The 24,907-nt window shown below is 39.7% G+C and overlaps 1 protein-coding gene across 8 annotated transcripts in view; it reads right to left on the bottom strand.

Annotated features, from left to right (window-relative positions):
• The window catches only part of Rasgrp3 (RAS guanyl releasing protein 3 (calcium and DAG-regulated)), a 107,140-nt gene that overhangs the window by 39,794 nt on the left and 42,439 nt on the right, over window positions 1-24,907 (bottom strand). For 6 of the 8 annotated variants that reach the window (XM_005390851.2, XM_005390850.2, XM_005390856.2 and 3 more), the window contains 4 exons: window positions 7,345-7,476; window positions 3,916-4,114; window positions 2,808-2,910; window positions 330-392 (listed from right to left, as the gene is read on the bottom strand). In XM_005390851.2, coding sequence (XP_005390908.1) covers window positions 330-392; window positions 2,808-2,910; window positions 3,916-3,985 — 236 coding nt within the window. In that variant the 5' untranslated portion in view covers window positions 3,986-4,114; window positions 7,345-7,476. The remainder of the gene's footprint in view (window positions 1-329; window positions 393-2,807; window positions 2,911-3,915; window positions 4,115-7,344; window positions 7,477-24,907) is intronic. The other 2 variants (XM_005390854.2, XM_005390855.2) reach the window with 2 other exon arrangements.

Below are 24,907 nucleotides of genomic sequence, written 5' to 3'. Positions count from 1 at the left end.
AATGCAGTCTTTCTCTTCTCTCCTTCAGTCAAGAACCAAGATCCAGCACTCCAAACCCTCTGACTCTATATGGAATGACAGCTGAGAAGAAACCCTTCCCCCAGTTCCCAGTATGTAAGGGAAAATGCATAGACTTTACCCGCCTACCCCTTGGAAGAAAGAAGGGCCAATTTTAATAGGCAGTAAAGAGTGTGTGTGTGTGTGTGTGTGTGTGTGTGTGTTTCAGGGGTCTGAGTAGATTCTATTGTCAAACTAGGTCTACCACGTAAAAGGAACTTCTTACCAACCCCAGACACACAGAAAGAAATTAAAACTGTAAATATATTTACCTTATGAAATAGCAGATCTTTAATCGAAACTCATCGCAACTTTCTCCACTGGCATTTTGATACGTACTCTAGTTAAAGAAAAAGCTCTTGCACCTTGTTGCCTTTCACACACCCGCAGCTGTTTCTTCAACTCACAGCTTCCTAGCAAGAGGGCCATACTAGGAACCTTTGAGTTATAGACTAACCGTCGCTCATCCTACAATCCAAAATCCAAAATGATCTAAATTCCAGAACTTTTTGAGCACTGACAAGGCTACGAGTAGAAAATTCCACACCTGACCTTATGTGACAGATCACACTTAAAATGCAAGTGCATTAAAAATATAAAAATTATCTTCAGACTACATGTACAAGTTATACACAAAATATAAATGAATTTTATGTTTAGACTTGGGTCTCATCCTTAAGATTTCTCAATACATATATGTAAACATTCTAATTTTTTTTGTCTCTTGGGTTTTTTCTTTTTTTGGTCTTTTTTTCACTATGCAGCTCAGGCAGGCTTTGAACAAACTTTGTAGCCCAGGATGGCTTTCAACTTGCAGTAATGCTCCTGCCTCAGCCTCCCAAGTGCTGGGATTACAAGTGTGCACCACTACACCCAGCTTTTTGTTTGTTTTTTGAGACAGGGTCTCACTATATAGTCCAAGCTGTAGTCCAGGCTGGCCTTGAACTCATGGCAATCCCCCTCCCTTGGACTCCTAAGTTCTGGGATTACAGATGTGCACCACCACACCTGGCATATTCCAAAATTTTTAAAACCCCCAAATATGAAAAACTCTGGTCCTGAGCACTTTGGGTAAGAGATAGTCAATATGTATATACAGCTGCTTAAATGGGGAAAGAAATGGGCTTAGACTACTTCAACCCTAAGTGGTTAAAACCTGATTTGTTAATGTTCTGGGATGCAGTTTTGGTCTGGAAGAGAGGCCGCTTGTTAAGTGTGTTTTACCTTCCTGAGCACGGATCAGCCAATAACTGCCAGCTATAATTACAAGTATACTTCCAAATATAAATAATTAGAATTGATGGTGCATAGAAGCATTCTCTTAGCCAAGAAGATTTTAAATTTAGGCTCTAGTGCCTTATTAAGTGTGTGAATTTCTTCATTATCTGAAAATATCACTTTTAGATATGTTCCTATATGGGTTATATTATTTATTCTTAAGTCTATTTATCAATACTCTTTCTTTTTTTTTTTTGAGACAGGGTCTTGCTATGTTTTTCAGGCTGGCCCTAAACTCACTATGTAGCCCCGGCTGGCCTTGAACTCTTGACAATTCTCCTGCCTCAGCCTCCCAAGTACTGGGATGACAGGCATGTAATCCATGCCTGGCTCATTGATACTTTTTAAAAACAAAATGGAGCTCCTACTACGTGCCAAGCACAGTGAAGACCAAGTAGGCCAGGAATCCTTGCGTTCTTGGGGGCTAGGAGGCTGCTAATTTCTAAGGTTCTCGTGTTAGAGTGACTACACCTTTACCCTCTCTAACATCCCCCCTGCACTGAGATTGGGGGCGGGCAGGTGGAGGAAGATCTAGGAAGTGGAGAGGCTTGGACTTAACAGGTAGAATCCCTCTTGGAGTCTGCAGCCCTAGCAAGTCCCAGTAAACCTTACTGGGCCCTCTGCGTCTCAGGTGCTCCTCACTAACCTATAGACCCTCTGGGCTTGAAAAAGGCAGAGACCGCAGGAATCAACATTACAGATTGCACACAATAACTATGAAATTTCAGGGAATAAAACCTCCTTGTAAATGTGGACTGCATTACCAGCTGTATCACTTTCAAACACTTTTCAGGTCTGCATTATGTACAAAAGTCAAGGGGTTGCTGAAAGCATGTTTTTAGTGCTAGGGATGAAACCCAGGGCGTTGCTCATGCCAAGCCAGTACTGTACCACCAAATTTACATCCTCAGCTCTATGTGGATTTTTGTGTTTTGTTTTTATTTCAGAAGAAAATCTAAAATTAGTACCAAACAATAAATTACAATAAACCTGCTAAAGTGTTCATTGGATCCTGCCAGCAAGGGATAATGTAAAAGCTAAGTTGCTGCTTGTACCTAAGCCAGAGCAAATTATTTTGGCTGGCATCTCCATATTTCTCAGCTGTGTCCTCTTTACTCAGGATTTTGTCATCATGGAGGGAATAAATTAGGACTTGAGTCAGTTCTAAGCATTCATTCATTGTCATAACAGTCAAAATGTTTAAGACAAGTTAGTAACACTCAGCCACAGCTTCTGTTTCATTTCACATCTTAGTAATTATTTTCAAGTAGAGCCAAGATGTCCAGTGGATTGTCAACTATTTGGTCTATCACCCAGATGTTTCATCTAGACAGCTATATATTCTCACAACAGCTGGAAAACAGGCTAAAGTCTGTTTATTTGTCTTAATTCGCTGGCTTCAGATAGACTTTCTATCTAAATACAGAACTTGATTTATGATTGTAACAATTATACAGTAGTTCAAAAGATATATGCAGAGAAGTTTTTCTGCCAATTCAGTGGAAGATAAATACCATCGGTGCATCAGTAGAACAATTCTTGGCAAATAACTATTATTCAGCTCTCCGTTGTCATCTGTTAAAAATAAAATAAGGAGTAAAGAGATAACAGTACTGGTTTGCTCTTTTTCTAATATCACTAGAAAAGCAATAGTGTCCCAAATTCTTCATAAACCCAGTTGCTGTTTACTTTCTACTTCTGTTGGTATTTCCTTCCTTACAAGTTGAACTGGGTGAGTCTTACCCTCCTCCTGGCTTATAGATGACAGATTTAACAATAAAAATACAGGAAACCCAAGTTAACTTAATGTAAGGTAAACAGTGATTACTTTTTTTCAGTATAAGTATGTCCCAGACATTATTTAGGATAGATACAAAAAATGTTGATTATCAAACGTTGAAACTTAACTGATCATCCTGTATTTTGTCTGACAAACTTGCTCTGCTCAGATTCCTGCAGTAATCAGTTAAACAAAGAAGTCTCATGTGACTATTGGTGCAAGAATAATCCAATGCTGGGGTGGACACATAAACATTATAAAAAGCATATGGCTGTAAAGTCTATCATTTAGTAAGACTTACATGATGTACACAGTACGAAACGCAGTAGATTGTGCTGGTCACACTGTGTATGTCAAAAGACCAAGCAATGATCACAGCTGTACAGACGACGTGACGTAAGAAAGTTACATTGGGATGTGAGCAAGGGGAAAATCCACCAGCATTTCTGACAGGAGTCTGTAAGAATGGTGTTGCAAACATCCGAGATGACAGCTGGGCTGAGCCCGGAAGCAGAATTTCAAAGAGAAGATTATAATGAAAGCATGGAAATAGAAAGGGGAGCAGGAAATGTTCCAAAAACATTAAGTAGAGAGTCTGGCTGGAGTACAAGCTGTGGGCAGTCAAAAGAAAGAAATGTAGAAGGCAGTGAAACTAGAGAGACATGTTGAGGTTGATCCAAAAGGCCTTAAATACCATGGTACAGACTCTGAATTCTGTTCCACAAGCAACCTGTATCCCAGGTGAGGGGAAAAAGAGTCAAAACAGACAAAAGCAGTGAGGAGAGAGGAAAGACTCATACCAAACATCTCAATGCAAGTGCTCAGCAGTTCATCTAATGTAGCTGCTTTCCCAAGGCTGCTGGACCCCATGGCTGCAGAGCCGCGGTCAAAACCCCGGGGACATCTTCAGCGCCGGACGGATCATCTCCACAGCAGTGAGAGTCAGTGATTTTCCTGCCCAGTCGCAGCCTCTGTTCTTAGAGGTACTGCAAGAAAATTCTAAATAAATAAGAAAGAAAGTTACTGGACTAGAGTCCAGACTCCATTAAAGCACTGCCTTCCTACCTGGAAAAAAAATGACTTCCGTCAATTGTCTCTTTCCTGAAAAAAGTATCAAAGGGACTGAGGTCATGTCAACCAGCATGAAGGCAAAATGCTTGCTAAACTTTTCCTCAGCATCTCTGGCATTTTGAGACAACACAGAGGTCTCTGTTAGATACCACCCTATTTCACAGCAAAGTGCTTTCTTTGCTTCTACAGTCCTGTCCTGGGGGTTGAACCAAGACCTGTATATATGTTAGGCAAGTGCGCCACCACTGAGCTACATCCTCAGCCCCTTTCCAGTTTGAGACAAGGCCTTGCTAAGTTACCCCGGCTGGACTTGAACTTGTGACCCTCCTGCCTTAGCTTCCCAGGTAGCTGGGACTATAGGCCTGTGCCATCACACTTTGCTCTGAAGGGTTTTTTAAAATAAAATCTTACACTTCTTTCACATGCTTCAGGACTAAGGCAATCAAGAATGTTATGTTACTTGGTTATTGTTCGTGTACATAGATATATTTTAAAATGCAAATATATTAGGAAGTATTATCCTCACTGATTATATGTTCAACAGCTGAAACAAAAATTTATAAAAACAAAAATTCTATCTGCCTCAATTCACGAAGAGTAACACTAGTACTAGTGAAAATACTAGCAATAGTCTATTGAATGACCTCATGATGCCCTAGCATAACAAATGCTTTACATACATTATCCAATTTGATCTTCATTACCATGCGGTGAGGTAGTAATTACTACTCCTAGTACGAGCCTCTTCCACGCTGCATCAATAAAGTGATCTAACCCAGATTACTGCCTACGACAGTGGTAGAAGGAACATGTGCAGATGACAGCTTTCATGTTTGATAGCACCGTTACGGGAAAATGGGCCTGGAAAGAAAGTCTTACAGTCGCTTACGCCGAGAGTGCCCTGCTGGGGAGACTCCACCATGTTATTTTACAGAGCAAGGCCTTGCTGCTGGCTCCACAGAGGACTTGGAGAGGCGGAAAAGCTGTCACACAGGGAGTGTTTATTCACTTTGGACGACTGAGTGGTACATGAGTTCATTAGAGATTCGCCCCATAAGTGTTTCAAGTCCGTGTCCATTTTGCTATCAAATTTTGTTTATTCCACTGGCAATCACGGAGCACCTGACATGTTCCAGACACTAGAGCTGGCATGGAGGCTGCCGAGATGAACAAATTGTTGTCCTAGCCATACCTTCGATGGGCTCGCACTCAGCTTCAGAAAGCAAACAAACGAATCAGTGGGAAAAATAGTCAATGTCTATGTGCATGCCTGTATTCAGGCAGGGGGCTGCTGAAGACTTACATTTGAGGAGTCTCTACACCAAGCACATAACTAGAGATGAAGTGTTTACTCTTGATTCATTCTGTATCAAAACCATACCTTTTGTGCCAAAGGTACCACTCTTAGAGATAAAAGCAAGATCATGCATTTATAATGTCTTACAATAGCTTATTTCATCTATGCAACAAAAATAACAGAACCACTGGGTCAATGTTCTCCTAGTTCTGCGACTCAAATAATTTCCGAAAGGGGATTCTTAAAGTCATCTGGAAGCAACTATCACATATCCCTTAACAAAGTTACACTACAGTATGACCTTTCCTGACCACCCTTTTTAAAATACCACCTCTTTCTCCTCATCTATCCCTCATGGGGCATGTCCTCCCTCCCTCCTGGATTTATTTTTCTTCACAATACTTAGCATCATGTGACATACTAGGTGTCTTATTTATTTATTTGTTCTTTCAATCTCCTTAATGCTGTAAACATGAGCTCCGTGACCACTGAGAGTTTCGTGTTTGTCCCCTGGTGCAAAAATCTATGATTAAGCCTCTTTCATAAAAGACTCTCAAACAGCATTTGCTAAATTAATGAATAAATATATTGTTGGAGGAAGAAATGAATAAAATAAAAATTGTCCAAAGTTTGTCTTTGAATTTGGGTATATTTATGTGACTACTGAAGATGGCCATACTTTTAAGACTAGTTTTAGTATTGATGATTGAACCCAGAGCCTACAACTGAGCTACATTCCTAGCCCTTTTAAAATTTTATTTATTTAGGATTTTGTTTTGTTTTGTTTTGTTTTGTTTTGTTTTGTTTTTTTTGGTTTTTCTCTGGTACCAGGAACCGAACTCACGACCTTGCGCTTGCCAGGCAGGCGCTTTTGCCGCTGAGCTAAATCCCCAGCCCCTTGTTTTGTTTTTTAAGACAAAGTCTCATTATGTAGTTCAAGCTAGACATGAATTCACTATTCCACACAGGTTGGCCTTAAACTCCTACTAATCCTCCTGCCTCAGCTTCCTGACTACTGGAATTATGGGTGGGCACAACCATACCAGGTCCATAAATTTTTAAAAGTGCTTTTTGTTAGATGACTAATTCAAGTCATTTTTAAGTAAATATCACTATGATGATAATTCCTGACCATTATTCTACACTTAGTAGGCGCTGTCTACACTCCTAAGAGGAACATAACATGTCTTCTGAACACTGGAGCAGGATTTTCCTAATGTAAATTCTGTCAATGTGTTTAAAAGTTAAGATTGAACAGCTAATAAGTTTGATTAGCTTTGTAAGTACGCAGACATTTTCTATCCTGTCATGCACCAAACAGTAAATATATTGCTTAAAACCAACTAGCCTAGATTAACTAAACTGGCTTTTCAGGTCAAAACCAAAATCATTCCTCTGAGCCCTTTGGGAAAGTGTTGACCTTCCCACAATGGGTTAGACACAATCTGATACCAAAGACCTGTCACTATATTTGGAACTGTATTGTGATCTGCAAAGAAGCAAGTGTGTTATGCACCAGGTGGGCCTGGCCACCCAGTCACCATCCGTTTCTGCCATCAGCGGACACCTCTGTGTCTCTACTTAGCATTCTGTCACCTGCACATTTACCTGAGATCACATTTCACACATGTGGACATTATCGTGTCTACAACTGTCTTTTTAAAAATAAAGCTTCTGTATTGTAAAAGTAACATACCTTTACCATTTAAAATAAGATGGTAAGGAAAAATATTACCCATAACCTCATCATCCAAAATTATCCTTGCTACCATCATAATATATTGCTCTTTGTTTTTTTCTAAGCATATTTATTTTTAGGGTTGTTTCTTTTATTGTCTACAATGTTTTCTTAAATATTTACCTGTTGCTTTTATATAAGTAGATTTCTAAGTATGAAAGGATTTTCAAAGCAGCTATCATCATTGGGAAATGGATTAAGGGAAAAGTCCACAGGGCTTTTTGTTCAGCTTGAATTATAAGTACTTTGGAAAACCTGAAAAGAGAACAGAAAAAAAAAAAAAAAAAAAGAGTTAAATAAAGGAAACCCAAAAGAATCTACATCGTGTTATAGTCTTCTCAAAGGTGTTCCTTAAGGTATATGTGGCATTCAAGACTTTCTCTAAACTTTACCCATAAAACCAATTAAAAGGGGAACATACTCAAAATAGTTGTTTGGTGACATGGTATTTTAAACCAATTAGTTGTTTTTAACTTCAGGCTGTCAAAAGCCCACAAATATAGCAAAACTAAGTTTTATATTCATAGTACAAAATACTATCTTAGTTCAAATATACTTATCTCAGTGAATTATTCATTAAGAATTTCCAAACAATTGACTTTGGATTGTTAGTAAATCCTTAAAGAAATTTGTTGTGGGAAGCATCAAATTTGACTCTAAATTACTACCAACTGCCTCAACATGGATGTCAATGTTATTTTAGTTCAGGTTGTTTAGTCTCCCGATGGTTTAGGACTTGCTATAGTGTTGATAGTTTGAATTATTGCTAAGACAGAAGTTCTCATTTTAAAAGAACAATAAGGTTTTTTGGGGGGGGTGTAGGGGAATGATTTCAAAGGCCATTATATGTTCATGTACCAAAAAACTTTTCTTAATATGGCTTCTGGGGGCTGGGGATTTAGCTCAGTGGCACAGCGCCTGCCTGGCAAGCACGAGGTCATGAGTTTGTTCCAGGTACCAGAAAAAAAAAAACAACAAAAAAACAAATATGGCTTCTGAAGACTGTATTGTGGGAAAAAAATGTCTCTGAGGTTACTTTGGACAATCAGAGCCATACTCCAAATTTTAGAAATAATCAAAGGGAGCTGATTCTATATGACTGTTCATTAACAGGGATAAATTAGCATCCTACATTCTTGCTTCAGAGCCTTTAATAAAAAAAAAAAAAAAAAAAAAAAAAAAAGGATTTCACCCTAGATGGCCACATGCAGAATGTTTATCCTGAATCTGAGCAAAATGCTATTAATGCTCGCTTTACTAGATTGGTTAAAGGGTTGGGAATGTCAGAGAAAGGGTGCCCCCCCTGGGCCTGAAAACACAGAATGCTCAGGAAGCTATCTCCCTTTGCCCACGCTACCTCTTTCTTTCAGAAACGTGAAAGCTGTTCTGTTGCAGATGTAAGTTGAAGTGCAGGACCAGTTTGTAGAAATGACAGAAAGAGAAATGGCCAGTTAAAGAAAAGAAAAGGAAGTTGAAGAAAATATACTAGGGCACTAGCACATTTCACAGCGGGCAGGTGGCCTCATCAGCCAAGGATTGCCATTCCTGCAGGGTCTCGAGCCAGTTAGGTAAAGATCGTCAGCAAGATTGCAGACTAAGTTCCCAAATGGTGTCTAGGAACCATTCCAAGATGACAGTGAAGGTTTCTCCTGGCTCTATGTTTATAAGATTGATAGGGCGAAATATTATATTAGTAAGTATTGAAGTAGTTTTTAAATGGTACTTGCCATGTTAGAAATTCCAAAGACTGTCTTATCTATTACATTACTCCAGTGCCAGAAAAGACAGAAAAAACCTTTGAACACCCTTCTCTCATAGTAGATTTCTTTATCTGTAAGCTACCACATCTATTTCTTTACATTCATATGGCCTTTGTATAGAGACAAAGAAGTTTCTCTAAATGCCCAAATCCTTTGTGAAAATACGTGGTAACTGTCACAGACCTTTAAGTCTTGAGTTCAGTAAGAGCAATGATAATAAGAATCTGAAAGACAACTTACCTGACAATTTTTACTGAGAATTATTACACAGTAGATGCTAAGCAAAGTACTAGCATGCCTGCCAGAGGGTGTTGGGGCAGGAGAAGGAAGGATAGGTCAGTGACCAGTGACCAATTGTGTCAGTGACACAATTCCTGCTTTCATACTAAGCATTTATACAAAAAATTATTTTACAAAAAGAATTAGAGGCCGGGTGTGGTGGTGCATGCCTGTAATCCCAGCACTCGGGAGGCTGAGGCAGGAGGATCGTTGCGAGTCCAAGACCAGCCTGGGCTACAAAGTGAGTTCAAGGCCAGCCTGAACTGCATAGTGAGATCCTGTCTCAAAAAGACAAAAAAAAAAAAGGAATTGGAGAAAACAGTTCTTAAATCTTTTATTTATTCTTTTGTTTTTATTTATTCTTTTATACAAAGAATTAGAGAAAAAAATATATTAAAATAGCCTGTAAAACAGCGAGGCACAACCTTTTTGGCACCAGGGACTGGTTTGATACAAGACAGTTTTCCCACGGATGGGGAGGGCTAGTGTCTGTTTTTATTAGCGTACGTTTGCAATACAGAATAATCACATTCCCCAGCACCAGCCTGACTGCCTCAGCTCCACCTCGGGTCATCAGGCACCACTCTCACAGGGCGCACACAACCTAGACCCCTCACGCATGGAGTTTACACTACGGTTTGTGCTCCTCTAAGACTCTAATGCCACAGCTGATGTGACAAGAGGAGGAGCTCAGGTGGCAACGCCCTCCCTAGAGAGCAGGTCTACATGCTGATGAGGCTTTGCTACTTCACTGCCACTCACTTCCTGCTGTGCAACGGGTCCCTCACAGACCACAGACCACAGGCCTAGACAGTAGTGGGGGGGAAAGGTGCTCATTTAGTCCAGGAGCCAGAGAAGTGTCAGTTAGGCAAAGAACAAGTGAGAGGCAGTGAAGAGACACAGAGGCGTTTGCTATCACTGAGTGCTGGATGTGGCAAGAGGCACGACTAAAGGGTTGGTACCGTTGGTACTGTAGCAGTGGCTCATGAACAGCAGGGTAAGCTATGAAGGAGCACAGGTCTTATTTGAACGGCAGTGGGAACCCATTGTTTTAGAGCTAAGTAGGAAAAGGACACAATCACTGCTGCATTTAGCTACAGCATAGAGGCTGTAGCCAAAACCTACACTAAAGATGGGGCACCAGCTGATGGTCAGTTAGAACAACCTAAGCAAGAGCAGATGGTTGTCTAAACCAGCAAGAGAGATGGAGAGAAGTCGAGGCCCATAGAACACGTTTTGAAGACAGAAGCAACAAAATTTTCTCATGCGTTGGCTGTGAGGTGTGAGCAGAAATGAAGAGAATTCCAAGCCTTTTAGCTAGATGCTTGGTTCATTATGGTGCTATTTCCCTGAGACTGGGACGCTGAGGGAAGCGGAGGAGGAACAAGTTCATGGGAGACAGAAGATGAGTTCACTCTTGGCCATAGTGACGTAGACATGTCTGAGACATCCAAAGGAAATTTCGAGTAAGCGTCCAAACACCTGCTAGAGATTTCTGAGCTGAGACCTGAGAATGCTGAAGTGCTGGGAGTTAGCAGAAAAGGAACTAGAAAGGACAGGGCAGTGAGACACTCATTACATGAGGAATCCACTTAATGAGATTCCTGAGCAGACAGGGGGATGAACTCACACAGTTGTGGAGGGACTGGCCTTGGAGAAAAGTAGGAAGCCACCTCTCTTAGTGCAATAGCAGAAAAGGGACACAGTGAGCAAGCTAGATTTGTCTCTTCGGTGGCCAGAAGTCAAGGAAGTTATCTGGTGACTTCTATTTCTTTTGAAAAGGAAACAGATCATCCTCTGGAAGGTCTCATGGATACAGGTCAGGTCTGAGGTTTATCGAGAGGAGAAAATTTGCAAGAGACATTGTGAAGAGCAGAAGGAAGAAACCATAAGTATCGGTATTGCTTCCATCAAGAGGAGAAGGCTCATGTTTCTTTTTTTTCTGGAGTTCATTTTGAGACAAACTCAGCATTCCTTGCCCCTGGGGTGATTGTATACCTCTTTTGTGTTATGTTTCTGAAATTATTTTTGGTAATTTTCTGGAACAACTTGTAGGGCGAGTCTCTGCTGTGCTGGAGCTGTTATGGTTTAACGATGCTGTCTGTAAGTTTGAGCCTCAGAATCAAGCAGGGCTGGCATTTGATTGTTAGTTTCAGCAGTAAGGCACAGATCCCAGCCAACACTTCACCTACCTTTGCTTGTTATGGTGAAGAGGAGGTAGGGCATAATTGGAAATGAAATTATAAAGCAATTCTTTCTCTCCCACCCCTGCACTACACCCAGGTTATTTCACCCTGGCAAATACAACCTTAGCTACATTGCCCGTCACCTCTACTTTCCCAGCTAGGCTTTCTGCATCTCTGCCATCCACACTCTCCAAAGCCCTCCTTAGTTGTTTCTACAAGATTGAACATCATAAGGTATCATTACTGGGGTTTTTTTGCAGTTTGCTCCTTATATTCGGTGTTCTTCTGTTATTTCTGCATTGGCTTGTTTTTACTGTAGCTTTCACTTTCAATTCTTTCACCATAACCCCCTCAGCTCTTTGAATGTCTCTGTCCATTTTAGTTCCTCTGCACAGTTGCTCTTCCCAGTGTGTTCGATGCTCCAGACTTTCATACTCATCACTATCCAAGTTGCCTTCATGACAAATCTGACCGTCAAGAGTGGGCTAGGGGCTCGAGCAAGGCCAGGCCATTGTAGATGTGCAGAACCAAAGCAATGGCGAATAAAAGGCCCACATTTATGGATAGGAGAGCGATATCTTCCCTGGTTATTTAACAGTGAGAGGAGGGAGTAACCAGGAATGATGCTGTAGTTTCCAGTTTTAACAATATTTTTTCCATTCGTGCCTCTGGTGGGCTTATTTAATAAGATAAGGAGATTTTCCTGGACATGAAATTTTTTGTTGTTTATTTGTTTTTCCCCTCACAAATAACTTTACTAAATTAATGGGGCCCTAGAAATCCATGCTGTCCTGGCCTTGAGAAAATAGTAATAGATATAAAAATATCACTCAAGGCCGGCAATGTAATGGGAAAGACACAAAGTTGGGGGGATTGTGTATATTACATTTAATCTTAGAGCAATCCAAATGCTAAGTACTATTGTCTTCGTTTCATAGATAAGAAAACTGAGACCTGAACTTTACTTGTTCAGTTACATGTTCAATATCATGCTACTAGTTAAATTGCAAAAGCAAATCTGACTCCAAAAATTTATCTTTCTCCTGCTACTCATAAAAACATCAGCTGTTGTTTAAGGCTTGCCTGTTAGATCAGTTTCTAGGCATTGTCTAAAACACATGTTTACTCTTCCCTGTGCTTAGCTTGTAAGCATTCTATTACTGGTCCTATTGTCTGAAAATGAATAACTTTCATTATTACTGCCAGCTTGGCCAGTCAGGGTATTACTGGTACCAAGTACAGAATAGGCATCAATAAGCAGCTCAGGACTCATCTCAGAAGCCCTCATGGCTTTTTTGGTAAAAATCAAGTAACAAGGTTTAGCTGCATTTTATTTATCTTTTCTTGGTTATTTGTATTTAATATTGGCAAGCAAATGAACAAAATTACAGCTACGTAGGAAAGTTGAACGAGACATGAGAGTCTTGAAGAAGCTCTAGTGATAAACGGCATGAAATCCCAAAGTAGAATCCAGAGGGAAATATCCTAGCATTTGCCTGGAGCTGAACTTGGGAGAAAAGCAGCACATACACATCCTAGACCCTTGCGGGCAGATGACTTCCAGAAGGATTCATTCAACACTGAAGGGTTGTGACTTACCATGACAATGCCAGCACTCCACTTGCAAATAACACCCCAAAATGAAACTAAGAACTAAAAACATTCACCTCAAGATTTAAAATTTTAAACTTTGGGAAGATAGCTTTGTAAAATAACTTCTATTTTCTTCTCCTAAAGATTCCAAAATTGTATTCATAAGAACCCTATTTGTAGCCTTAATCCTATAAGGACCTGGTCTCAAATCCCCTGAAATAAAGTCACATTTCCTTATACACTGATTGTTTCATTTACTTCAGAGGGAATTTGGTGGTGATGAGGATGATGGTGTTGATGATGATGTTGATGATGATGTTGATCGTTGAAGTAAAACTATTTTGTTCTGGTTTAGAAATCCATGTGTTTATTGTACTCAAATTTTATGGGATGGTAAAGTCTCAGTTTGAAATAACTTCTGAATCAGGAATTTGGAGCTAGATTTTTTATTGGAACCAATTAAAAGTAAAACATAAGAACCAAAGAATGTGTTTTAAAAATTATTTCTCTGTTCTCAGTTAAATTTACACAGTTTGAGGTCTATAATTAGCAGGCTCCACTAACGACTACCATTCTCTTTTCTTCAGTAAATGTTTCTTCTTTTCTCCAAAAGGGAAGCAAATCTCAAGAGAAAATCATATCTCTGTCATCCTCCCATCTAAGATATGTGTTTCCTTATTCCTGAAGGAAAAAAAAAAAAAAAAAATAACTCTACAGTGCATACCTATGAAAAAGAAAAAAAGGATGAGTAGAACGTTCTCTAATATGTTAGGTCCCATTAAATTTTGTAAGGCTCACTGTCCTCTAACATGAGAGAAATAAAGTTAATCTATCTTCTTTATTAAAACAAAAAAATTCATCTGAGACAGGTTTTAAGAGACTAAATCAGAGAGAAAGCCTAAAATGTTCCGAAATTGTGAAATGTTCCCAACACAATTTGTAAAGTAGTTACTTGGAATTTAGACTTTATTTCCCCATTACAATGGCATAATGGGTTACCAGCATATGAGAGACAAGGAGACCAGTCACATGCTGCAGAACTTGGAAAATTCTCCGGAATTTTAGGGAATAGTACCACTGGCACTGGTTGATTAGCATTCAGAACTAGCATTCAGAAATGATGCAATTTCTAGAGGCTGGAATCTGCTGGATATTTCTGATCCAGAGAGCTGGAGAAGGAGAAAGGTGGGGGGGTGAAGATAGCTTTCCATGAAGTACCTGTCAAAGAGTTAGAGAAGGACAAGATACAGGAACAATTTTGTTGGTAGGTTATAAAAGAAGTAATCTATTGTAATTCACTGAAGTGTGGCAGATTAAGGCAAATGAAGCTGTTATTGCCTCTGGCTGGCCTGCTGAAAGGGCTAATTTATCAGGCCTCTAGATTAATTCTCCTATTTCTCTCTCCTCTCTGCTAGAGCCAAATCAAGCTTTCAAATGATCAGATTGATCACAGTGTCCCCCATTCAAAATTCTTCAACAGTTCCCTATTCTCCCACCTAAACCTAGAGTCTTTTCTGTGGCAAACAAAACCTTTCTTCAGTAGGCTCTTTTTCCCCCATTCGTCCATACCTTCCCTTCTTTTTTTTATTGTTTTTAATTTTGTCTTTTTTGAGACAGGGTCTCGCTCTGCAGTTCAGGCTGGCCTTGAGCTCACTTCGTAGCCCAGGCTGGTCTTGAACTCACAAGGATCCTCCTGCCTCAGCCTCCTGAGTGCTGGGATTATAGGCGTGCACCACCATGCCCAGATATACCTTCCCTTCTTACTCCACACACATTTTACTGTTGTCAAGAGGAACTTCTTGTTCATAGCTCCCATGTTTTGCACACATTGTCTTTATTTTTTTAGAATGTCCTTCATCCCCCAATACATCTGCTTGTCTAGCATGTACTCACCTTTCAAAAAACTTCCTCTTGTGGAGGAAAGGGGAGGGGAAAGAAGGGAAGAGGTGGTGAAGTAGGAAGGGAAAAAGACAGAGGAGAGAAGGGCCAGCTCAAAAGTGGGAGGGAGGTCGGGGGAGCAGGGGAGGGTAAGGAAAATGGAGGAGCAGTAAAAAAATCTTCCCCTCTGCCTCCTCGCGCTCTCAGACTTTGGCACTCAATATACTGACTTCCTTCATGCTTTGTAGGATTTATTGTACCAAGTGCTTCTGCCTCCCTCGGAGTTTAAGAATGAGTTGTGTGTTTTTGGAGCCCTCCACTCCAGAAGTATGTCTGCTATCTTTATATGCTTATCTTTCTCTTCCAACTTATTCTTGCAACACGGTCTTTAAAATTCAAATTGGTTTCTTCTCTAATCTTATTCTGGATATTTTTTTTTCTCTAGAGTATTGAATGATTTATTCCTTTCATAGTAACATGACAAAATGGAATTTCAAGACACATTCCCAGATTTTTAATATTATATAGACTAAAATTGCACTGAATTCTTCTTCCAGTCCCTTTCTCATTTATTTTACGGACACTTTTTCTGTGCCAGAGAGTGATTAACACCATAGGGAGGCATAAGTATATATAGATCAGGCTCAGATTGTGACCTTAGGAGTTTGAGGGCCTAGGGGAAGCACACCTGCACAGAAGTTATATCCAGGCCATTGTGAAAGAGTCAGGAAAGAGGTAAAAACAAGTTCTGACTCAGAATTCAGCTGGGCCTTGAAGCATGAGTGGAATTTCACTGATCAGACAAGAAGGGAAATACTATACATGGGGAAGGTAACACTGGAAAAGGTTAGGGTATAAAAGAGCAAGACTCCTCTCAGGATGTGGGTTCTGAAAGGCAGGACTGAAGTCTGTTTTTGTTCATCCTTTCATGCAAAAAAAAATGGGAGAGAGAGGGCTATAATGTCTGAGCTTCAGAGCAAAGTTCAGTCAAAGTCCAAAAGCCAATGGGGCTCTTCCACATGGGTCTGTGTAGAATTTACACACTTTCCTCATTCTTTAAAGAGTTCTTTTCTAAATACAGTGGAATGGATAAGAGGTTGGCCTTTACAGCTAGATAGCTGGGTCTGAATTCAGCCTTGGACAAGTTCTTCAGTCTGCAATCTGTGGTGTTTCTGTGTCCTTATCTAAATAACAGGCTAGTAACAGTGGTAGGGTTGTTATGGGAATTAAGTGAATCACCAACAGACAATGTGCGTATTAACCAGCACATAGTACATTCTAAATGAATGTCAGCTACTATTATTATTTCCTAGCAAATGACTTCTGCCCAAGGGATAAAATGTCTCTTGTTTGTTTAAAATTCATACGCCACATGTGTTGTACTTGCACATACCCATTTTTCAAAGGAAGAGAGAGAAGGATGGAGGTGAAAAAAGGCAGCATAGACTGGAAGTTTGAGCTCTAAACTGGAAACTAATTTAAATTCTATTTTTACTGCACTTTGGTCCTATATATATTTTTTTGTTTTTGTTTTTGTTTTTGTTTTTGTTTTGTTTTGTTTCCGGTACTGGGGACCGAACTCATGACCTTGAACCTGCTGGGCAGGCACTGCACCGCTGAGCTAAATCCTCAGCCCCGGTCCTATATTTTCTTAAATAAAAATTCTATAATCAGCTTCTTACCTTGTAGTATTCAATACTTTGGTAGATTAAAATTCACTGTCTCTAGACTCACAACCCAACACATTCAATAATGGTTTTTTTTTTTTTCCAACCCTCCCGTCGTAGCCTCCCTAGTAGCTGGGACCACAGGGGCTGCCCCATTAATTCTATGCAGTACTAGTGAACTCAAGTGTAGAGGAAGGCCAAACTTCGTAAAAATTTCCTCCCTGTTGTAAAATCCCAGCATTCAGTAAACTCTTTTTTTATGTTTTGTATTTTCATTTTGCAACAGCTTGTCCTTGCTGAAAAACCACAGCTCCTGCTACTCCCTATACTGGCAGAATATAGCCACTCCCATCCCTTCAGCACCGCCGCCCCCCCCATTCTCTCTTCCCTCGTCTCCAAAACTGTCAAATTATGTTTTTATTTGGGAGTTACAATCTCATTTTTAAAGAAGTATTCATCAAGCAGGTAAGATACTTATAGGAATACAAAAACAATTATCTGACTCCCAAAAGTTAAAGATCAGATTTCACTAGATACATAGAGAAAAGTCAGTAATATCTCACATGAACCAATGTGTCTTGACTGGGATCCAAGTCTTGACATTGCAATCATTCTTTAGTAGAAATAAGTGAGTGTTGGGTTATTAAAATCCATAAAACCATTCTTGGGAGTGACTATTACACAAAGAGATTCCCACTTAAATTTTGCTAGTGGATCTATTAGTCACAATGCAGATGCTGTTGAGTTGAAATAGTAAGTGAAACTGGGCTGGGGACCAAAATTAGAACAAGAACCTCACCGACTTCTGTGGCCCCTTGTGGGGATTTTACAAGTCCGAAAGTTCCCACAATTTTAGACCCTTGACACCAATCAAGGTCTTAATCACACCACAATATCTAATTCCAGTGGCTTCTTTTCAATATTTGCTTCACAGTCTAGCCCAAGAAACAGACCCTGTATTTATTTCATCACTTCAGAATCCTTTAAGTATTAATGTAAAACCTGAAAGTATTCACCAAGAATTTAGGTAAGAAGAACTTTTGTAGCATGATTATTTATATTTGTATTATTAAAGCATAATAATACAAATAAAAATATTTAAACCATTAACTTGTTACTACATATTTTTGATAGAAAAAAGATATTATGAAAAAAAATCAAAGATAGTATCAAAAAAAATCAATTGAAATACCTAAAGCTGTCTCTACTTATGAAAAATCAAGAAACTCTCAAGACACAAAAGGCATCTGAAACAAGATGAAGGAACTCCAGGTTTTATAAAATATGTTACTGTTATTGATGTTGTTATTAAGTTTTATAATTTTTCCCAAAATCTAATTATGTTTTATGATAATATTTGGAGTACAAATGGCAAACATCTATGTTTTTTAATTTAGAGAGACTCTTTCTTGCCTGCAATCTACTTCCTCCAATATGCCATTATAGTATCTTCCCAAGTCTTGCAGACATTGGCAATTGCACACCCCTACCTCAGATACAGGGGTAGCCCACTGACCTCACAGCTGCAAAGGCTAAGAGGACCCCCTCAGTGCAGATCTTCAGAGTGTTACTATTTGTGGACTGGATAAACAGGACCGTTATTGTGCTTACATAACCTTCTGGCAAATGCTCACTCAGAAGGCGGATTCAAATTGCAAGACAAATTTCACCTCTTGTCTAAGTAAAAAAGTGCATCTGGGGATTTCTACAGCATTCATCAAGTTTAATTAGGCTAGCAAATTACCATTTATTTCTATTTAAAATATCCTTAAATACCTCTAAATTTTAATTTCTTCAGTTTTATGGCTATTTTCTCTTACAAAATTTTATATATTTTCCTCTTGTCAACTAAATAGATGTCTATTAATGATTCCAAAACAGCCTGGGATTGGTGCCAATGCCCCCTCTATGTTTTACTTTGTAAATTTTGGAAAGAGTACGAGAAAATAAAATGTACACTGGGTTACCTAAAATAAAAGAAGTGTGTGCCCACTCATGCTTAGAGGCAAACATTTTCAGATTCTACATGCTATAGCGAGTATATATTTCACTTTCTCCCACTTCCTCTCTATAACTGCTCTGGCTATATGACTGCACCTGGTAACAGCTCACTTCTTCATCTCACATTTCATGTATCAGGCAGTTGTCAGTGTGGGCTTTTTAGGATAATTTCCTGTGGTTAATTTCCAGGTTAATTTCTGGCATGTAGACACCATGAATAATTTATATAATTGGCACTATATGAGTTGGTGTTTTTCCTCTGTTGTTTGTTACTCTAAAGGGAAAAACCAGAAACTACAGGAGAATTATTTACTGGTCAGTGCAGCTGCAGGTCTCCCAAACACCTGGTTTTATCATTTTGCTCATTCAAGCCTTCTGGTAAATGTTTTTGGTGTACTCAGATGAAACTCTGCAGCTCTAACAGTAAAAGACTGTGGTAGTAGAAGACCCAGGGAACATTTCCACTTTTCAAGAGGACCTTTCATTTACTTACCAGATTAGCAACCTCATTCTAAAAGGAAAGCCCCAAATCCAAAATAACAGTATGAATTGCCCAAACTGAAGTGATTAGTTTTAGTGCAAGAAAAGACTCCACAATAGTAAGCTTCCAAAGAATCCAAAGCCATTGGAATCCCTGAGACATAAAAAGCACATGTAGCGAAAGGCGGATGTTGAGTTTTCTAACACAGAGTCACCTTTGTTGCTGCTTAGGTACAGAGAAATAACGCAGCTATATGCTATCAGTCACCAGCCAGATTTCAAGATTTAGCACTTGGACTTTCCAACCATTATTCTAACCTAGTTATCTTTATCAACATATTTCTTTTAATTCAAGGATCTAGAGGATAGTATCAATTTTAGAAAAAAGCACAATCTCTGGCTGATGGTCACTGAGCATCTGAAGCAATCCCGGGTATCTTTGGGATGGGATGAGGGGCAGAATTTTAGGACTGAAAATGAGTCTTGGTTCTTGGACTCTGATGTTTTGCTCCTGAGCCTGTCTGTGCATTTCCTGCCATCACACTGAACCTCATAGATTTTGCTGCTGTCTTTTGTCCCTCAAATTTGACCTTTCATTTTAACTTTCCAGGGAACACTTTCCCGTTCTCTCCTCTCTCAGCCCTCACTCCCCGCAACAGAACCAGGACACTTGTTACTCTGCCTGGCACTGCTGTAAGCAGGACTAACTACTCTGAGAATTGCAGTTCCCTCTGTCCTTGTCTCCAAATTCTACCCACATTACGTAAGGGTCACTTTCTCAAGAAGGAAAGGGTTGAGGTAAAAGGAATTTTCCAGACCAAATTCTTTCCACATTCCCAGTGGTTTGTTGAAGGCTTTGGTGGCCCCAATCTTAATTGTGGAGAGATCCTTCTCTATCTTAAAAAATGGAAATATTGTGTGCAGGAAGATATCTGCCTCATACTAAGTACTTGAAAGAAAAGCTGGAGAGGACCCTAGGTTCAGGTAGATCGCTTGTCCAGTAAAACAAAAACCTATAAAGGAAGTACATGCCCAGAACAAAAGTACCACATCCTTCAGGGTGGCCTATTTACTTACGCTCCTGGTAGACTCAGCAAGTCTGAGGTGTGGTGCTGCCGGCTGACCCTGCTACTGAGTTCCCAGGCTCCCACTCACTGCTCAGCCCAGTTCTTCCAGAGGCACAGCATTTCCTCACTGGAGTGCCCCCCACCCCAGTCCCCTTTTGGATCAATGATCATAAGTGCAGCTCCCTAGAGACCAGAACAGTTCCTAGGGTACAGGTCTGCCTTTCTCAGCCTGGACCCCTATAACAAAATGCCCTACCCTGTGTGGCTTGGACAACAGAAATTTATTTCTCACAGTTCTGGAGACTGACAAGTCCAAGGTAAGGTTCTGGCCAATTTAGTTCCTAGTGAGGGCTCTCTTTCCAGTTTGCACATGGCTACCTTCTTTGTGTTTTTACCTATTCTTCTTATAAGGACATATGCCGTATAAGATTACAGACCTACCCTACAACTTTTTTTTTTTTTTTTTTGTCTCTTTAAGACAGGGTTTTGCTATGCAGTTCAGGTTGGCCTTGAACTTACTTTGTAGCCCAAGCTGGCCCCAAGCTCACAGCAATCCTCCTGCCTCAGCCTCCCAAGTGCTGGGATTATAGGTGTACACTACAATGCCCTGCCCATTATGGCTTTATTTAACTTTACTTTCCTTTTTGTCTTTTTGAGACAGGGTCTCACTATGCCATTCAGGCTGACTTTGAGCTCACTTTATAGCCCAGGCTGGCCTCAAACTAACAACAATCCTCCTACCTCAGCCTCCCGAGTGCTGGGATTATAGGCATGCACCACCACGCCCGGCTTCTTTTTTATTGATTCTATTTTGAGACAAGTCACATTGAGGATTAAGAGCTTCAACATGAATTTTGAGGAAAATGTTTTCAGTCCATAGCAAAGCTCTTAATCAAGAATCTGAGATCTGTAAAAACCTTAATACCAAATGTGGAAGTATGTGAAATTTTTTGTGTTTATATATATGGGCTTTTATTTTCTGAAGTGAGTGTCCATAGCCTTGCTTGATACCTCAAAGGGTCTAAAATAAAAGTTTAATAGCCACTATTCAAAGACTGATTTCCCTCAGAGGATTTCAGAAAGACAAAGAAAAATCATACTCATTGCAGTTCCAGCATCTGATACATCATTTTTTTAACCTTAAAACAATTGGATATGGATTTGCCCAATAGAAAAGGGGAGGAAAAACTCATCAGCTTTTCTTTTTTAAAAACTTGATAACATTCATTTTTCAACAAGTGTAGTTTGGTACAACCAAAGGCCTAGTTCTAAATCAGGAAACCACCGCTGCCTACCATCAGGGCCATACAGATGGTCCGAGAACATTTAAACTTAGACAATACAAAGAGCAATGTAACAGCAACAGACAACAATGACAAATGGACACTTAAATATCCAGTCCTGTTACAGTTTGGTCCCCCAGTTCTTATTTCATCCAGCATTACTAGAAGAGAGTTCAACCTGGCTTGCACTTCAGCATTTCTTCAAGATTTTATTTTCTATTTTTTTGCTCAGCTGCAACTCAGTCTCTGAACTCAGGGAACAAGCTTCTGTATAATGTTATCAGTTACTGACTAGCAACATAGATCTCCAAATAGTTCCTTCAAAGTCTAGCTTGTCAAAAAAAAGAGATAGGGCCCCAGTCTAAAGTAGTTATTTTTTCCCTTAGGCAATATTACCTGGTATCAAGCAAAAGCTCTTGGCTGACTCTGCTGTGGGGGTAAGGTTATTACGCTTGGTGAAACAGAGAGGTTGAGAGGTCCAGTGAATCTTTCGTTAATCCCAGCTGGCACTCTTGCTGTTGTCATACGTGGACCCAAACGCTCAGGCTTTAGCACTTCAGTGTGATGTTGGGGTTCAGGAAAACCTGGGAGAGTCCTCTTGAGCAGGAATCCAGTGAAATCCATTTTAGGAGGACCTTAATGGGCACCCAGTCACAAAGAAATAGCTGACACTGAGTTGGCTGGAGGGTCTGGGGATGCATCACACACCCTTCTAGGGAGGTTTTATGTGATGGAATTGTCATTAATAGGGGAGCCCTTCAAGTGGTCTTTTGGCCCCACACCATCCTGCACCCCTCTGTCACTGTTACACTAGCCTCATCATCAGCTTTTTAAAGCCACAAAAATTTAAGCCAGTGAAATTTTAAGCTCCTCCCAAGAGTCCGCGAGCAACCCTAGTCTGAACAACCAATTCTGAAAACAAGGTTTTCATTTCTGCAATGATGACTCTGTTTGATCTGGAATGTCCCCCAAAGGTCTCTACTAAAGGTTTGGTCCCCAGCCTGATACTATTAGGAGGTGTCAGAAGCTGTAACATGTGGGGCCTAGTGGGACGTTCTTGGTCACTGGCATCCTTCAAAGGGGACTGTGGGTCTGCGTCTTTCTCACCTAACTTTCTGGCCATCAGGTGAGCAGTCTTGCTCTGGCAAGTGCTCCTACCTGGTGTGAGCTGTCACCACAATCCTAAAGCACTGAGTTCCAACTTATGATGGACAGAACTCTCCAAGCCTCTGAACCAAAATAAACCTTTTCTCTTTATAAGTTGATTATCTCAGGTATTTGTTCTAGTAATGGAAAGCTAACACATTTTCAAATAGGACATAACAATAAAGACTGGTAACATTTTATTTATTCACAAACCTCAAGGGTTCAGACATTAGTTCAGTGCAGACCTACGAATAAAGCAATTGATAACATACACAATCTCTGCCCCATCTCAAGTGTGGCTTTATATGCATTTACTGACTTTTTCCAAAAGATTATTAAAGTAATCCTTTAAATATAAATAATCCTTTAAATTAAATAATCCTTTAAAATAATTCTGGCAAAGAGAGCTAATAGTCACTTTCCTCCTTGCTGAGACATCCACAATTTAAAGGAAGAAGAGGTTTATTTTGGTTCACATTTTATTCCATAGTCAACTGGCTCCAAGGCAGGATGGCACAGCAGAGGGTCCTGGTGGAGGAGAACTGAGGAGAGCTGCTCTTTGCAGGACAGTGAGAAAACAGAGAGCAAGTGAAGGAAAGAGTGAGGAAGAGATAAACTCTTCCAGGCCACGCCCCCAGTGACCCACCTCTTCCAATCAGATTGCATCTCCTAATGTAAGTCAGCTATAAACACATCAGGGAAACAGATGATTAACATAATCCCATAATCCAGTCACCTTGCAACAGCCCCACCTATGAGTGCCTGAGGCTTTGTGTGGGGGCAGAAATCTAGCTGTAAACCATAATAAATAACATTATTTCTAGATTATAAATAATTGAAATACAAAAAAGAAGTGGTTTCCAATTGGTTATCGATCAATTAACCAATAAAATTTTATTAAATATTATTGGTTTTTTCTTTATCTTTTAATCTAATTAAAAGTATGACTCTCACAGAAAAAAAATCTAATTCTCATCTTGAGACAAAAATAAATAAATAAATAAAACAAAAATACATAAATAAATAGATAAAAGCACTTGTTTTTAAGCCCAGTATCCAAATAGGTTTTTATTGACTCAATAAATATGCCTCTACCTTCCCGATATTATGCCAGGTACTGGGTAATTAGTGATGAACTAAATAGACCAGATATTTGTCGAGTGGTATGCATGGCTTAATGAAGGAAACCAACATCAAACATGATGTTTGATGGAAGGAAACCAACCAACATGAACAAAATTGTAAATACAGCAAAACTTTGGTTTGTGAGCATAATTCATTCTAGAAACATGCTTGTAATCCAAAGCACTTGTATATCGAGGTAAATTTCCCCATAAGAAATAATGGAAACTCAGACAATCCATTCTACAACCCAAAAATATTCATATAAAAATGATTACAACCTGGTCATAGTCGCATATGCCTACAATCCCAGCATTCAGGAGGCAGGAGGATTGCTGCAACTTTGAGGCCAGCCTGGGCTTTATAGTAAATTTGAATCTATCCTAAACTACATAGTGAGACCCTGTCTCAAAAAGCAGTAACAATATGTAATATAACAACCACTGTGACCTTCCTATCATCTTATTTGAAAAGCTCTACTTTTTGTATTGTTTTGTTTTTGTCTTTGTTGTTATTTTGGTTTTTTCTCTTTAACATAAAAAACAAATAGCAACAACAACAAAGAAGATTATAATACTGTAATATAATACAAAAATAATAAAGAAAATACAAAATATAAAGAAAAATAAACAAATCAATTTTTGAAATTAAAATTTGAAAACCTTCCTGGCTGGTATGAGGGGGAAGAGAGAGGGGGGTTATTGTGTAAAGTGAGTTTCACTAACAGAATTACTGCTATCTATTGACTCAGTGGAATCTTTTTCTTTTCATGCAGCTTTAACAAGGAACCCATCCAATGACACCTGCTTTTGCCTCCTTTTGAAAATTTTGTGGAAATGTCACATTGCATTGTTATTAAACAGAATCATTGCTTGCACTGCTACAGTCTCATTCAGATGATGTTTTTCTACACAAGTCTGCACTGCTTCCCCCATTGAACCTAGGGATTCCTCTGCCCTTTTCTCCTCCTACTCTGCAGAATAGATCTGCTCCAAAACCTCTTGCTATTGGCAGATGATTACCTACCCATGATCCCACAGTGATCCCAACTGGCTGCAGGCTCAGTTGTGACCATGTGATGTTCTGTGCCATGCACTACTTGTATTGCAAGACATCACTCATTTATCAAGATATATTAGAGGGGCTGGGGATTTAGCTCAGCGGCAAAAGCGCCTGCCTGGCAAGCGCAAGGTCATGAGTTCGGTTCCCGGTACCGGAGAAAAA

This window comes from Chinchilla lanigera, unplaced genomic scaffold (genome assembly GCF_000276665.1).
Source record: "Chinchilla lanigera isolate Chin_1 unplaced genomic scaffold, ChiLan1.0 scaffold00040, whole genome shotgun sequence".
Classification (NCBI taxonomy): Eukaryota; Metazoa; Chordata; class Mammalia; order Rodentia; family Chinchillidae; genus Chinchilla; species Chinchilla lanigera.
Note: the sequence above shows the minus strand (reverse complement) of the source record. Positions and strands in the feature narration are given on the sequence as shown.